The sequence below is a fragment of the Mercenaria mercenaria genome, chromosome 1 (assembly GCF_021730395.1).
Source record: "Mercenaria mercenaria strain notata chromosome 1, MADL_Memer_1, whole genome shotgun sequence".
NCBI lineage: Eukaryota > Metazoa > Mollusca > Bivalvia > Venerida > Veneridae > Mercenaria > Mercenaria mercenaria.
Genome location: NC_069361.1, coordinates 65994778 through 66010083, shown reverse-complemented (window position 1 = coordinate 66010083; position 15306 = coordinate 65994778). Strand labels below are relative to the sequence as shown.

Here is a 15306-nt window from a genome sequence, read left to right as displayed (position 1 = left end):
CCATTGGTGTTTGGAAACTTAAACAAACATTACATTTTTAATAGGATAAGGAGATACACAGCAGACATGAAATGGAAGGCTCAAACCTTTGACCCAGAGTTGTGACCTTGACCTTGAGCCAACATGGCTGACTCTTAAGTGCTGCACATCGCCTTGATAAGGGAATCATTTGACCCAAGTTTAAAAAATTCCTTCAAGGGGTTTAGGACAGATGGAAGGACGGACGGACGGAGAAGACCATTCCTATAACCCTCCACCACTCGTGGCAGGGGTTTAATGACATGTTAATAATTTACCTGTTATTTCTCCTTGGTGCCTTTTGTATGGATCTGTTTACTTTGAGCTTTTTCAGTTTCTCACAGGATATCTTCAATAAAGAAACAACAAAGCAAAAGATAAAAAGAGTAAAAACATGTTATTTTTCTTATAGCTGAATTAATGTCATTCCTTGGTCAGTTGGATAGAAATCATTGTCTATTTGTTAAGGCACTTTTCAGTCAGCAGTCTTGTATTAAATAAAGAACTGGACATGAATACCAAGAATCATCTGCAATTGTAAAACATAGATTGACTGTTCAATTCAAAACACTATCATTCGTAGCTAGTTTTCGTTAACTTGTATTTATTCAGTTGTGCCAAGACTGGAAAATGCACATTTATCAATCACTACAGAGAGAAAACTTACTGCAAAATACATCGAAAAATATTTCACACGTGAATGAATAAACAGACAGGTAGATAAATGTCTACTATTCCATCTGCCTTTAGCAGAAAGAACTATATATACAAAATGTAACACTGGCAATGATATCAATAGCCAGTATGAATTAACAAGCATTGCAGACAGATTCTGGGACCAAAATACATTAAATGTTTAACATTAAATTATTACCTTTGGTACATCTGTCTCCTTTTCAAGCATTTTGCGTAAGGCGGGATCCAATATTTCTATAATATTCCTCAGTTTTGTATTTTTCCTTTGCTTCGGAAGTTGTGTGATCCACAATATCTTGTTTCTGTGCTGAATAGTCTTCATATTATTTAGGAATTCCAGCCACCACATGAAATTTTCTTCATTCTTAAACATGTAATTTATTGAAATTATTTGTTTCTTCATGATGTCTACTTTCTCGAGTACTTTGTCATAATTAGGCTGCAACTGCTTCACTTTTCCACTAGGCATGGATCTGAGGAATGTTCCTCTTCCATCTAAAACATTCCACAGCTTATGTTGTTGCCCTTTATAATACACCTGAATTTTAACACCGGTTCTTACAATTTTAAAGTGTAGTGGTTCACTAACACCCATTATTTTAGTTAAAGAATCTGACAGCCACTGCTTTACAAATTGCTTAAGAGTTCCATATTGACAACTAAATCTAGAAGGGCTGGTACTGTTTCTGCATCTGACTTTCTTAATTTTTCAGATATTTTACTAAAAGAAGCATCTATGTCCTTATGTGAATGGCCAACATAAAGGAATGATATGTGAACCTGAAAAAAGAAAGAATAACTTCATACCATAACATCATTTTTCGCTCCAACATAGCTGTGGCAAAGATCTTGATTTGAATGTATTCAGAGTGCCAGAATGTCACAATATACGCCTGTCATAGCAAATTCCTTTACACTGTATTTGCAAATGAAATTTTAATTCTGTGGTTGTGAAGTAATTATTGTTATTCTTTTTTTTTCTCTAAATCCACTGTTGAACAATGACCTATCAACCTCATAGTCGAACTTGACCTTTATTCTATGATGTTACACCTGTGTACAAAAATTTATGATCCTTGGCACAATCTTTCTTAATTTTTCGTCTGGAAACTGTTTAACTGTTTCTGGTCATTGTGACCTTGACCTTTGACTTACTGACCGCAAAGTCTAACTTGATCTGTATTTTATAATGGGACATCTTTGTACCAAAGACGATTTAAATCTGTCAAACTTTTCAGGAGTTATCGTCCAGAAACTATGAAAACCAACAGACCGACCGACACCGATCCCCAAGTTCACTCCTATATACTCACCCCCACCCCCCCCCCCCCCCCACCCCCACCCCCGCCCACCCAAACTCTGTTTTGTAGGGATAAAGTTACATTTATTTAGTATTGAGAAATTATGAATGGAGATTTGAAAGTTGGTATTCAGTATCTGGAAGAAAACGTGTAGAATACTGATTTTTTTCTTGTCCGAAGGTGTAATATTGTGACTCAGACTCACTTTTAGATCAAATTGATATTTTCAAGCTTTTTTTATAGTAGAAGTCCCTCCGTACATTGTTTTAGGCATGGAGCCAGTTTGATGGTTGCTATTTTTTCCCATGAAGTGTCTCAGATGGCATATATTATAATTTCAAATAAATAATTTTGCACCATATAGGAACATTTTGAAGCAATTACTGTTAGGAAGTTCATTTTATTTGGAGAAAATACATGTAAGCAAGCTTGCATTACTTGGCCAGTTCTTACATCAAACTTAGAAACAACTAATCATATCATGCAGATGCTGAAGTTTTTAGAATCAAATACATTTTCACAATTTCAGAAAAATCTATTGTAATTAATCCATATAATCTAACGATAACAGGCAAGTTCATTAATTAACTCAGTGTCAATGTTTGGTTTTCAGTTTAGTGCCTTTTTTCTGAAGTATTTCAGACATGTAGTAGCAAGCAATAACATAACCAGTATCCGTGGATTCTGCACTGGTATTAACCTGTTCACTGCAAGTAACAGTAAACCTCTCATATGAATCAAGTGGAGGATGGAATGATTTCCAATATAATGTCTTTTATAAAATCATCACAGAGGACATAAATCTTGCCTTGGAATTGAAGTGCCTCATCATAGAGAGCATTTGTGCGTAGCACTAAGATAATCCATTAATGCATATACAGTAAACCTCACTTATAAGGAACTCGGATATAAGGAACACTCGGTTATAAGGAACAGTTTTCAATTCCCCGATCTAATTTCTTCTTTATTCAATGTAAAAATCCTCGGTTATAGGGAACTCGGTTATAAGGAACACTCGGTTATAAGGAACTCTTTTTCCAGTCCCAAAGTATGAAATTCAATGGAGAACCCCTCGGTTATAGCGAACAGACATGAAGAATAAAAATCATTAGAAATTGGAAATAAACCCGAGAATCGCTGATGACGTCAGAGTAACGTCGGCATTTTCACGCGCATAAACACAATCTATGATCTTTAGTTTGCTGATTCTCGGATTTGATAAAAAGAAAATATAAAATATCATCATTAACATTTACCAAATACTAGATGATTGTGTATTATGCTTCAGTCTTTAAAATATACTGAGTCTCGTAGATAGCTCACTTGTGTACTTCAGTTTATATCCCTACATTTGTAGAGACTCACAAAAAGTAGTATAACCAACTTAACCAAATAATACAACACGCTTGTTTAAAAAGGACGCTAGAAAAACCCATGCTTGCCCAATACACAATGAATTACAGTATCGGAGAAAAGTCGCCCTGTCAATCAAAAGGCGGAGTTTACGACCTTGGTGACCCTGACCAATCAGAGATCCACGTTTTTCAATAGTGTTTATGTAATCTAATCAACACGCGACAAACCACTTTTGGTTTATTGTTCTGAATATGGTTTTTAACAAGCGGCGTACTTAGCAGTTTTGAATTCGCCGCTAATCGCGATAATTGGATTAAATGATGACTGAATTTAGACTGTTTGCAGGACAGTCACAGGACTTGATTGTGCTGTTTTTCATAGCCGTTACCGAATTAATCAAACAATAATTGGCTCACTTTTTTTTCAAAATGGATGCGATATGAAATATATTCCCTTGGCTGGTATCGTTTGGTCATTTTAAGTATAGAGTTTGTTTCCTTGTGTAAGATAAATATATAAAACAAATGGAAGGATACTCGCAACTTTCTCACATAAAGACTCATGGTCGGCCCGGAGTGTGAATACATAGCCCTTTTCAAACGTAAGTCAAATCGTGTTCGCTATATACAAAAATTGTGTTCGTTATACAAACCTCGGTTACAAGGAACTAGTTCGCTATACGGATATAAGGAACCTCGGTTATTATGAACATTTTTTAGAGGTCCCAAGCTGTTCCTTATAAGCGAGGTTTACTGTACAAGTTATAGAGTGGAAACTAAATAATTAGATCTATATAAAAATGTATGATGCTGGAAAGAAAGAGCCAGTTCAGTGGAGTCATACATGCACAAATCTAATACAAAGGACAGACAAGAAATGGGGACTTTAAAGATATGTTCATTTCCTGTGTTTCTTAGCTCTGGCATCTCCTTAAAGTAGATAATGAGAAATTTTTAAACAGTTTTCTGTTTCACTGTTTTGCTCTTCTGGCAACACGGATGATTAACAGACCATGTTTGCTGAAGATTAATTATGCATCACATTAATTTGAAAAACATTTACCTCATTGAAAACATTAAGTCTGACCAAAGCTTCACAGAAACCCATCACGTTCTTGTTATCTCTAGGGCTGTTGTCCATTTGGAGATAGAAAACAGGAGGAAGCTCACCCTGAAACATAAAAACTGACTTTTAAGTTTGTACATATACTGTTAAATAATATAATATTACTGTGGTGGACTAATTCCATGGATTTCATGGTTGTGTCAATCCTCGAAATATATCCTAACTAACAGGCACGTTTTCTTTTAAATCTGAAATATACAATTTTTTATCAAAATGAAATGGTAAATTTTGACGACAAAGCAATCAAATTCATTGCCAACACAACTGATTTTACAGTATTTCATACACTAAATAAAAACCACATATTTTTGCAACAAATCCAACCTCTTACACTCCGCTTATCTTTATATTGGTGCCATGCCATGAGAAAACAACATAATGCATTTGCAACCAGCATTGGTCCAGACCAGCCTGCACATCCGCGCAGTCTGGTCAGAATTCATGCTGTTTGCTAACGGTTTCTCTAATTACAACAGGCTTTGAAAGCAAATAGCTTGGATCCTGACCAGACTGGGTAGGCTGGTCTGAATCCATGCTGGTCGCAAAGCCACTATGTTGGTTTTCTCATGGTGCGGCTCATATATTGTTAACATCTTGAATATGTCCCCTATAAGTATTTCACATAAAATGACATTTTATATAGTGTGACTATATCTGATAAAATCTGTAACAAGATCCATTGGAAGCAAAGAATGCAACTATGCAAATTTACTCTCTATAGCATACTTGGTCTGACTAGGTTTGTTTATGGGAGGTAATGAGATGTGCAACACCCCTCCAGCCGCCTATCAACCAGCTTAAGCATAATTTTACTAAAGTGAAAAAAATATTGCTGATCCGAGAAGACTAGAAAATATAAGATTGCATTAAAGTACAGGGACATATATTTTAGTTAAAAGAAATATTGTAGTTTTAAACTATTCATTTCAGAAGGAAATAGAACCTGTTTACTGCCTGCAAAAACCTCTCCCAGACTATATAACCCTTTGAAACTATATTATTATTTAATCAACTAAAACTTACATAAATTTTACCTTTAGCTGCGATATTTTCTGTAAGACACTCAAAATTACATTGATAGTCAAGTTAGGATCGTGCGGATACTGTAGAATGTCAAGAAATGATGCAAACATCCCATGTCCATGACTTATAACACCAGTTATATGCGTTTTCAACATGGCTGCTGGATTAATACTCTGAAAATACAACAGACGTTCTGCAAAACTAGGTAACAAAGATTGTCTAACAAAGAACCTCATATTTCTCATCAGCAGACTTATATAATGTTCAAACAAGCAACAAGTTGTTTTGGTTCCAAGATTAAGAAAATTGTTTGATTTGACATTACAGTGTTTTAAATGACTATCAATTTCTTGAAATAAACTGGGCACTACTGTTAAGAAAATACAACATAATTTCTGAGACGCTTCATGTGTTTATTCACCATTCCGTTCCTACATTAATCAATGTCTAAAGTCTGAAACTTAAGATTTTGAAAAACTGAAATTACTTTATGCCCAGTATTGCTGTAAATCATGAATGGATTTTAATGGTACTTAGCAGGTGTATGGCATATTTAACAACAAAAACAAAGAAGAACAAGAGCTACTTGTTGAAAGCGTGCTTAACTATTTGAAGAATTCAAGGAATTATGGGATCAAAATATTACCAGAGATTTTCAGACAAAAAAAGAAGAGGGCCATAATGGCCCTATATCGCTCACCTGTTATCATTGCACTCAAGGACAAGAAGGTCAAAAAAAAATCATAATCAAGATCAATCAAAAGAATCATGAGAAAATATAGTTGAAATTTTCTTAAAGCTACAGATATGTCAAAATAACCTAAAAATTGGAGGTACCATCCATGTTGTACCACAGAAAAGTGGTCTCGGTTTTTCCCTATGGCCAATAATAAAAAAGTTACTAAATAAGCTATTTATAGTAATATACAAGGAAGTAATTAAAAAAAAATATTGTAAGTGAACAAAAAAAGGATCTGCCAAATAAAAACAAGAGCACTGCAATGCAATGCAAATGCAGAGCAATATACACACAAAACAAAGTCATATGACCTTTGACCCCTAAGTGTGACCTTGACCTTGAAGTGAGCCATCCAAAGCATGCGCTCTGCACAACGTTTCGATGGGGTGAACATTTAGGTCAGGTTTTTTTGAAATCCTTAAAGGGGTTCAAGATTTACAGAACAGAAGGGAAATTGCTAACCAAGAGACAGACAGATGGACACCAAGGCGATTACATAATACGTCCCTTAGGCCGTATAAAAAGGAATCAAGATCTTATGGTGATACAAGTTGTGTGCAAGTTTAGTTAAAATCAAATCATAAATGAAGCTGCTATTGTGCAGACAAGGTCAAAATAGCTAATTTTGGCCCTTTCAGATGCCATAACTCTGTAAACCATAATGGGATCTAGTCAGTTCAAGACAGAAACCAAGATCTTATGGTGACACAAGTTTTGTGCAAGTTTGATTAAATTCAAATCATAAATGAAGCTGCTATTGTGAAGACAAGGTCAAAATAGCTAATTCTGGCCCTATCAGGAGCCATAACTCTGGAACCCATAAAGGAATCTGGCCAGTTCAACAAAGGAACCAAGATCTTGTGGTGATACAAGTTGTGTGCATGTTTAGTTAAAATCAAATCATTTATGAAGCTGCTATTGTGGAAACAATGTCAAAATAGCTAATTCTGGCCCATTCAGGGGCCATCACTCTGGAACCCATAATAGAATCTGGCCAGTTCAAGAAAGGAACCAAGATCTTATGGTGATACAAGTTTTGTGCAAGTTTGGTAAAAAATCAAGCCATAAATGAAGCAGCTATTGTGCAGACAAGGTCAAAATAGCTCATTTTGGCCCTTTCTGCTGCTAAAATGTGGTGTGGATGATGTTCTTTTTAAAAAGTGGATATTTTTTTCTGTTCAATGTATACAACAAATATCACCATCTTTGTAACGGAATAAAAACAGAAAATATACAGAGAAACAGCATCAAACTATTACTTACTTTTGCTTGTCTTCCTACGAAGTGTGGCAGATCTGTTTTGGCTGAAGACAAAAAGAAACATATAAATGCTTTATCAGATGCAGAATAAAAGTAGAGTTGTCACTATTAGTAACAAATCCACCCCCACCCCCCTCAACCGAAATGCTGACATCAAATTATGACCTTGACATGAAAGACCAAGGTCACTGGCACTACACATCTTTGGACTTAGACAAACCTAATTAAAAGTTTTCAGAAGCAAATGTACTGTTTCACAAAGTAACAATACATAAAACTGAAACGCGATGACAAGTTCAGCCCATTGTGTATGTTATATTTTGACCTCATAAATGGAAGTATCATTCTCTAATATAATGATTGCATATTACAATCAAATTATACAATATATGAGCTATTAAGTCTTATCGCTGATCTCAACACCTACACATATCAACAATAAAAAGACTGCTATGTGGAAGTCAAGTCAGGTAGAAACACATCCATTTATTTTAATTTAAGCAATCTGAAATTCTGAATTCTTTTTCCAAAAGTGAAAGAGAACTTGGGTGTTAAAATACAGTTCAGTTTATACTGAAGGCAGATCTAGCACTATACTTTTTCTGAAATAAAACAATGTCTTACATTGGTCCATTCCATCAATAATAAGTGACAAAAATTCATCTGGGTACTGTTTGCTAGCTTGCCTCTTTGAGTAGTAATATTTTCTTTCTAGCCTGCAATTTAAATTACATTTTGTATTTTCATATTATAAAACATAGTTATCATATATAGCTACTGACTGATTATGTAATCATTTGTACAGGATATAACACTTTTTTTTTTGAAAAGTGACACAAATTAATAATGCTGCTGTTATGGTTCACACTGTGTGTAGCATGATCATTTCTCCCAAACCATCACTTAAGTTCTTTCGACTATCGACTATCTGGTCCTTAAAACTTTAAATAACTGTTGTTAAACATAAGAAGTTTCTAGTCACTACATCATGAGGTTCTGTATTTATCAAATTTTGTATTTTGCTCTGACTGTACTCATCAAAATTATGAGTGTACTACTAAATATGAAACAATATACTATCGCCAAACTAAATATCAGCATTTTTTCTCTTTTGTAGTACAATGGTAAATAGGGAAAACAAGGAATTTTGCCTTACATTTGACGCTGATTGTGTGAAGCTCTTTCTTTCAGTAGTTCTAACCTAGTGACTGGACATAGTGTGCTCTCAAATTTTCTCTGTAGAACTGCACATTTTGCGCACTGGGAAAAACTTTTTGACTGAAAAAAAGAAAAAGACTTTATATCAACTGAGAAAATGTGTAATATGTCTAATGCAAAAGAAAAGGTTACTACGTGAGTCAAATGCTTGGATTCTTCTAGTAGCAAAAGGGAATTTTAAAGCTTACTTTTGCTGCAATAATCTTAATTAAAGTGGAGCAGTAGATCCAGGGCTGTATAAAATCTGTAGTGTTACAACAGTTTACTGCGTCATTTAAGACACAAAATAATTCAGAATATCCGAGTGTATCAGTGTTTTAAGGTAAAATCTTCATGGCAGAAAAAGTAGTGTAACATTAGCAAAGAAACAGAATTTAAGTACTGCATCTTATTCCTGCATAAACTATGCAACCGCTATATAAAATTGTACAAACCTTTTTTATTTTCAAATGTGGAAAATGCTTTGTCCAATCACTGTAGAATGTTGATTCTGACACATAATTTTTTATCTCCGAAATATAGGTCTGGTAAACATGTTTTTTTATTGTATGGTATGGCAACAATATGTCTTTTGTGTTAGGCATTCTGTCCGCATACTTTGTTGCATAGCCTTCAATCCAAGCAATACATTCAACACTTTTAACACTTGTTTCACGGATAGCTGGATATACACTTAGAGCACCTCTTGATGAATGCATCCTGTGTTTGGTCAAGGAGTTCTTGTTTATATTAAGTACAAATTCTAAAGCTTTTAAACATATACCTTGCCCATTGTCCAGGAAAATATAAGTAAAATGGCCACATTTTTGTGATAATGTCAATTTGGTTATTAGCCACTGTTTCCTCTGTTCTTTAAGTTGTGTCCAATATTCATATCTTAGCCTGTGCACAACTTCACATGTCACTTTGTTCATACATTCATTTTTACATTTGCAAGTGTTTTTCAAACTGCTCATAATATTTGAATGACTTAAGGCTCTTTCTGCTAGTTTTGGCTTTCTTTTTGTGGACACTGTTACAAAATCATCTGAAAGTAAAAAAAGAAAATGTAAAAATTATACCATCACAGTATCATTCATTATAAAACCTGTAACAAGAGGGCCAAGATAACCCTATATCGCTGTTTTACAGTAACAACAGGTCTAAGAAAAATCATTTCTGCCAAGTTATTTCATATTCAGAGATTTTTTATTTTTCATCCGGCCATGTTGGGAAAACATAAAAAGTGGACTTTTGCAATTATGTGTCACTACGAGAAATTTCAAATCAAACCAGAGATTTTGCATAAAAAAGAAAATATCGACGACAATCCCAGTGGACAGGACAGAGATCGAGTGATCAAAACAGCTAAATAAAACATGTTTTGCTCTTGCAAGGTAAAAGTCCAGCTACATGTACTTGTATCATATTCATTTTCTCAACAATCATAACTAGACTTGTAACAATATGGCATTGTCACAGAACTAAGCCCATGTCAAAGCTGGATGTCCTTGACCTAAAAATCAATTGGGGTCATCTGCAGGTCCTGATCAACTCCCTATGAAGTTTCATGATCCTTTGCCCAAGCGTTTTAAAGTTATTGTCCAGAAACAGTTTAAATGTTCTCGGTCAATCTGACTCTTGAATCAGTTAATCAAGACCAATCTTACTACTAAGTTTCGTGATCACAGGCCCAAGCATTCTCAGGTTCTTGTCCGAAAACTGTTTAACTCTTCAAGGTCACCATAACCTTGACCTGTGACAAACTGACCTCAAAATCAACAGGGGACATCTGCCAGTCATGACAAATCTATCAATTTTCATGATCCTAGGCCAAAGCGTTCTCAACTTATCATCCGGAAAATGTTTCTTTTTTCTAAGTTTCTACTTTATACATATTGGGAACAATCTCGGTAAAGGGTCACACAAGGACGAATGGATGCATGACAGACACAACGTGATCACAATAGCTCTATATGCGCACTGTGTACTCAGATGAGTGAAAAGAAGGGATGTAGTGTTCTTAAACCCCCAACTGCCATATAAAAGCCGCAAGATGGTGCCGGGGCAGGTTTTTATATAAATTATGCATGTTTCACATCAGAGAGACCTTTTTCAAAATTTTAAATAAACCACTGAATAAAAAGTTATGAAAAATTGCATAAATACACATTGAAATATTCTTTATCAATTGGTGTTTTTATTTTTTAAAACAAAAAATGTTGAAGTATAGTTTCAAAAAATTATTTAAACCTAACTGCCAAAAATTTGAATTTGCCGGGAGGAGCTAATGAGGTCATGAACCCTAGAGGAACAGAGAATGTAAACAATTCCCACGTGGTTAATTTTATCAATAAACCAGATCGTCAGAAGGCTTCACATGTATCAATGGAATTGCATTGCAAAACTTCTCCAGAAAGTAATTTTGAATTTTTAAACCAAATAGAATATCATAGTCATTTTTACAGTTATATTTTTATATGTCATATCATAAAAATTGTTTTAAAGAAATAGGGAACTACTAATTATAGACATACAGTGATAAATATAATTTCAAATAGCTTATCATTTTTATTAGTCCTTATCACAGCAGCACTTGCTAATTTGTGTGTATTGTTCTGCATCTCAGACTTAAAGTTTATTATTTCTACATTTATTGCTAGGTTATCTCAATTAATGGACCAGCCAGCAATGCCAGAATTTTAGAAAATGAATGTTTGATTTTGAGTTTCATTGTTAAATTTACATAAACAAGATTAAAAATCAGGAATGTTAGTCTTGACTCAATTTTTCATAGGATTGATACTGATATGGATGCACAATATGGATAATAATAGTTTCTTACCATCAAAACATGCAAACTAGTTCAAATTTCTTCAACTGACCATTGTTTACATTTGCCTGTGAATCATTCAAAGTGAGCTATTTTTAGCTAACAGACAGCCTAGAGTAGCGTTGTTATTTGATAGGCTCCTCCTACAAAACTTACTGCCAGGGTAGTAAAAGTTGGGGCTTTAAGTCCCTCATCTTTCCTTGAAAATTTCACCTTTAAAAACAAGAAATTGCTTAAAAGTTTTGTTTTTTTTATCAAGTGCCCGAATTTGATCAAACTTGCGGCCTTACAATAACGTTATAGACCAAGCTTGATGAAGATCCATCCATTCATTGGTTCATGAGCAGAAGTTGCTTAAATGTTTTCGTTTTTAGGTCTAGCTGCCTCTAAGTGAAGAGTCTTCAAGACCTTTTATGGTACAGATCAGGTTTTATTTAGATCCATCAAATGGTTCATGAGCTCCAGATAAGCTGCGTATTTGCGTATTTACGCAATTAAAATTGCAGAAAACCCAACTGAATTCATACAGTGTGCGTACTGAAACGCAAGTAAAATTCCTAATACCCAATTCGTAAAAAATCGTTTGCGTATCGCATTTTCCTTATAACTAGAACAGGTACGAGACTTTAACACTAGATTTGACTGACTGGTTATACGTAACCGCAGAACAGGTTGCAATTTATCGGAAAAATTACAGGACCATTCAGTCGGCTGATCTGTGTTATTTGGACGCTTTGTAAACAATTTCTTTACGCCGGTAAAATGTAAAAGAGGTTGCAGAAAAAAAACATTGTTGCAGCACAAACAAACAAATTAGTGGGATATTTTGCTGTTTAACAATGACAGTTATTTGTTTGTGACGATGTAGTGTCACCAATTCTTTTGTCGAACCGGCCAGATCCCATAATGGGTTCCAGAGTTATGGCCCCTGAAAGGGCCGATATTAGCTATTTTCACCTTGTCTGCACAATAGCAGCTTCATTTATGATTTTATTTTAACCAAACTTGCACACAACTTGTATCACCACAGGATCTTGGTTCCTTTCTTGAACTGGCCAGATTCCGTCATGGGTTCCAGAGTTATGGCCCCTTAAAGGTTCAGAATTGGCTTTTTTGGTTTTTGCAGCCATATAGAGACTTCATTTATGGTTTTATTTGACACACACTTCCAAAATATCTTCAACAACAATAAATCTTGGATTCCATGACAAATCAGATCCAATTGTAGGTTTATTTTATATCTGATTACCTGCCCTGATTGTAATCAAAATGGACTTATATCAGTTAGTACTTATAGGACTTATTTGAAATTTCATTATTGTCATTAGTTGTACTAAGTCAATCAGGGTAGATAACTATGGACTGATTTTATGTCAAATTACCTCCCTTTATTTCGAATTAAAATGGGTATATCTCCGTACCTAATGAAGATACTGATCTGAAATTTCATTTATGTCAACAGATTTATTTGGCAGATCCTTCTTTTGTTCACTTACAATAATTTTTTTTAATTACTTCCCTTTTACGTTACTATAAATAGCTTATTTTTAGTAACTTTTTTATTATTGGCCGTAGGGAAATAACGAGGCTACTTTTCTGTGGTACAATATGGATGGTACCTCCAATTTTTAGGGGTGTATTTTGACATATCTGTACCTTGTAAGAATTATGTTTTCTTTTCGGTTAAATTTCTTCCCTTTGTTGTTACTGTCCTTTGGACTTAGATATTTTTTCTGAGGACCTTCTTGTCCTCAAGTGCAATAATAACAGGTGAGCGATATAGGGCCATCATGGCCCTCTTGTTGAATTACTTCCCTTTTATGTTACTATAAATAGCTTATTTTGCAACTTTTTTTATTATTGGCTGTAGGGAAAAACCGAGACCACTTTTCTGTGATACAACATGGATGGTTCCTCCAATTTTTAGGTGTATTTTGACATATCTGTACGTGGTAAGGATTTTTTGGCCGACATAGATTTTTTGTCGACTTAAAGAGTTTTTTTTTAATTTCTCCCCTTTGTTCTTCCTGTCCTTTGGGCTTCAACAGTCAAGTTCTTTAAATTTTACTCCCATCCTCCTATGATATAACACTTCGAGCATATATTGCCCCTCTTGGCGGAGCTCTTGTTTTACTTTGGTCCCACCCAAGGAAAAAAAATACTTAAAATCTTTTTGTATGAAACTGCAAGGCCTAGACTTTGGTATTTGGTATGTTGCATTGTCTGGCGGTCTACGACCAAAATTGTTCAATTTGTGTCCCTAGGGGGTCCCAAGTTTTACTTAGACTTATACAGGAAAAAAAACTAAAAATCATCTTGTCTGAAAGTTCAAGGCCTAGGTCTTTGATATTTTGTATGTATCATTGCCTAGTTGATCTCTAACAAGATTGTGTGAATAATGCCCCTGGGATCATAACTTCAAAAAAGAAGTTTGAAGTTTTCAGGTTTTTGCAATAATTTAATAGTCAATTTTAATCAGTTTAAGCTACCTTATAAATTTACAAAGTTGTTACTTGTTCGTAAATTTACAAACTGTATCATATTTACATTTCTTCTCATTTGTTAGTTTTTCAAATTTTTATTCTTTTGCGTAAATTTACGAACTTCAAAACTGCTTTATTTTTAATTGTAAAGACATCGTTTGTAAATTTTCGAAGACATACATTTTGTTAACTTTATTTATACTCTGATAGGGTCATAAATTTACGCACTTATAATCTGCCTTTTTATTAAATATATAAGATTTTGTTCGTAAATTTACGAAGTCGAGCTTCCAAGGTTTTCAAAACATTTATAATAATACACAGTTATTAAACAATTTGGGTTAGTTCGTAATTTACGAAATCTTGTAAATATAATTTATTTTAATAATGTTTGTAAATTAACTAACTAGAGCCTTTCATGGTTTTCATCTGTTTGAAAAAATATCCAGTTTCTATCATTTTGAGCTACTTCATAAATTTACGCAATTCTAACTTGTTCATTGCTTACGTAAGTTTAAAAACTATTTCATATTTACATTTCTTACAGTTTGTTAATAATTTATCTTTTTAGAATGTTCGTAAATTTACGAAGTCGAACTTTAAAATTTTCTCAGAATTTTGCAAAAATAGAAATATTAATCATTCTAAGCTACTTCGTAAATTTAAAAACTGTGTCAAATTTACATTTCTTCGCATTTGTTTGTTTTTCACAGTTTTCATCTTGTTCGTAAATTTACGAAGTAGAACTTTCGACTTTTCTCAGATTTTTGCAAGAATAGAAATTTTAATCAGTTTAAGCTACTTCGTAAATTTACGCAGTTGTTACTTGTTTGTAAATTTTAATGAACAGTGTCAAATTTTCATTTCTTACAAATTGTTAATATTTCACTTTTTCTGATTGTTTGTAAATTCACGATGTTGAGCTTTTGAACTTTTTAAGATTTTGGCAAAAATATTATTTTTAATCAGTTTAAGCTACTTCGTAAAGTTATTGTTTGTAAATTTATGAACTGTGTCAAATTTACATTTCTTCCCATTTGTTAGTTTTCACAGTTTTCATCTTGTTCGTAAATTTACGAGGTGGAACTTATGAAGTTTCTCAGGTTTTTTGCAAAAAAAAATGAAATGTTAATTACTTTAAGCTACTTCGTAAATTTACGAAGTTGTTATATGTACGCAGCATGCATATGAAAAATATATGGTACTGGGTGATTTCTTTCAGCTTTCACAAAAGTTATCCGTATAGGACTGAACGCAGATGAGGACCTCATATTA

At 33.9% G+C, this 15306-nt stretch overlaps 1 protein-coding gene across 1 annotated transcript; it reads right to left on the bottom strand.

The window, feature by feature from the left end:
- Window positions 1–1341: 1341 nt before the first annotated feature.
- LOC123566018 (uncharacterized) lies at window positions 1342–9508 on the bottom strand. The gene is made up of 7 exons (XM_053551062.1): window positions 9500–9508; window positions 8675–8796; window positions 8143–8234; window positions 7522–7562; window positions 5531–5692; window positions 4434–4541; window positions 1342–1494 (listed from the first exon to the last, which is right to left on the bottom strand). Exons 1-7 carry the CDS (start codon window positions 9506–9508, stop codon window positions 1342–1344), a joined length of 687 nt encoding a protein of 228 aa, XP_053407037.1.
- Between the last annotated feature and the right edge of the window lie 5798 nt (window positions 9509–15306).

Coding starts and splice junctions, on each gene's coding strand:
- LOC123566018 (XM_053551062.1), bottom strand. Junction 4,542..5,530: donor AGAAAATATCGCAGCTAAAG/GTAAAATTTATG, acceptor TTTATGTTTCAG/GGTGAGCTTCCTCCTGTTTT. Junction 1,495..4,433: donor GACTTAATGTTTTCAATGAG/GTAAATGTTTTT, acceptor TTCTTTTTTCAG/GTTCACATATCATTCCTTTA.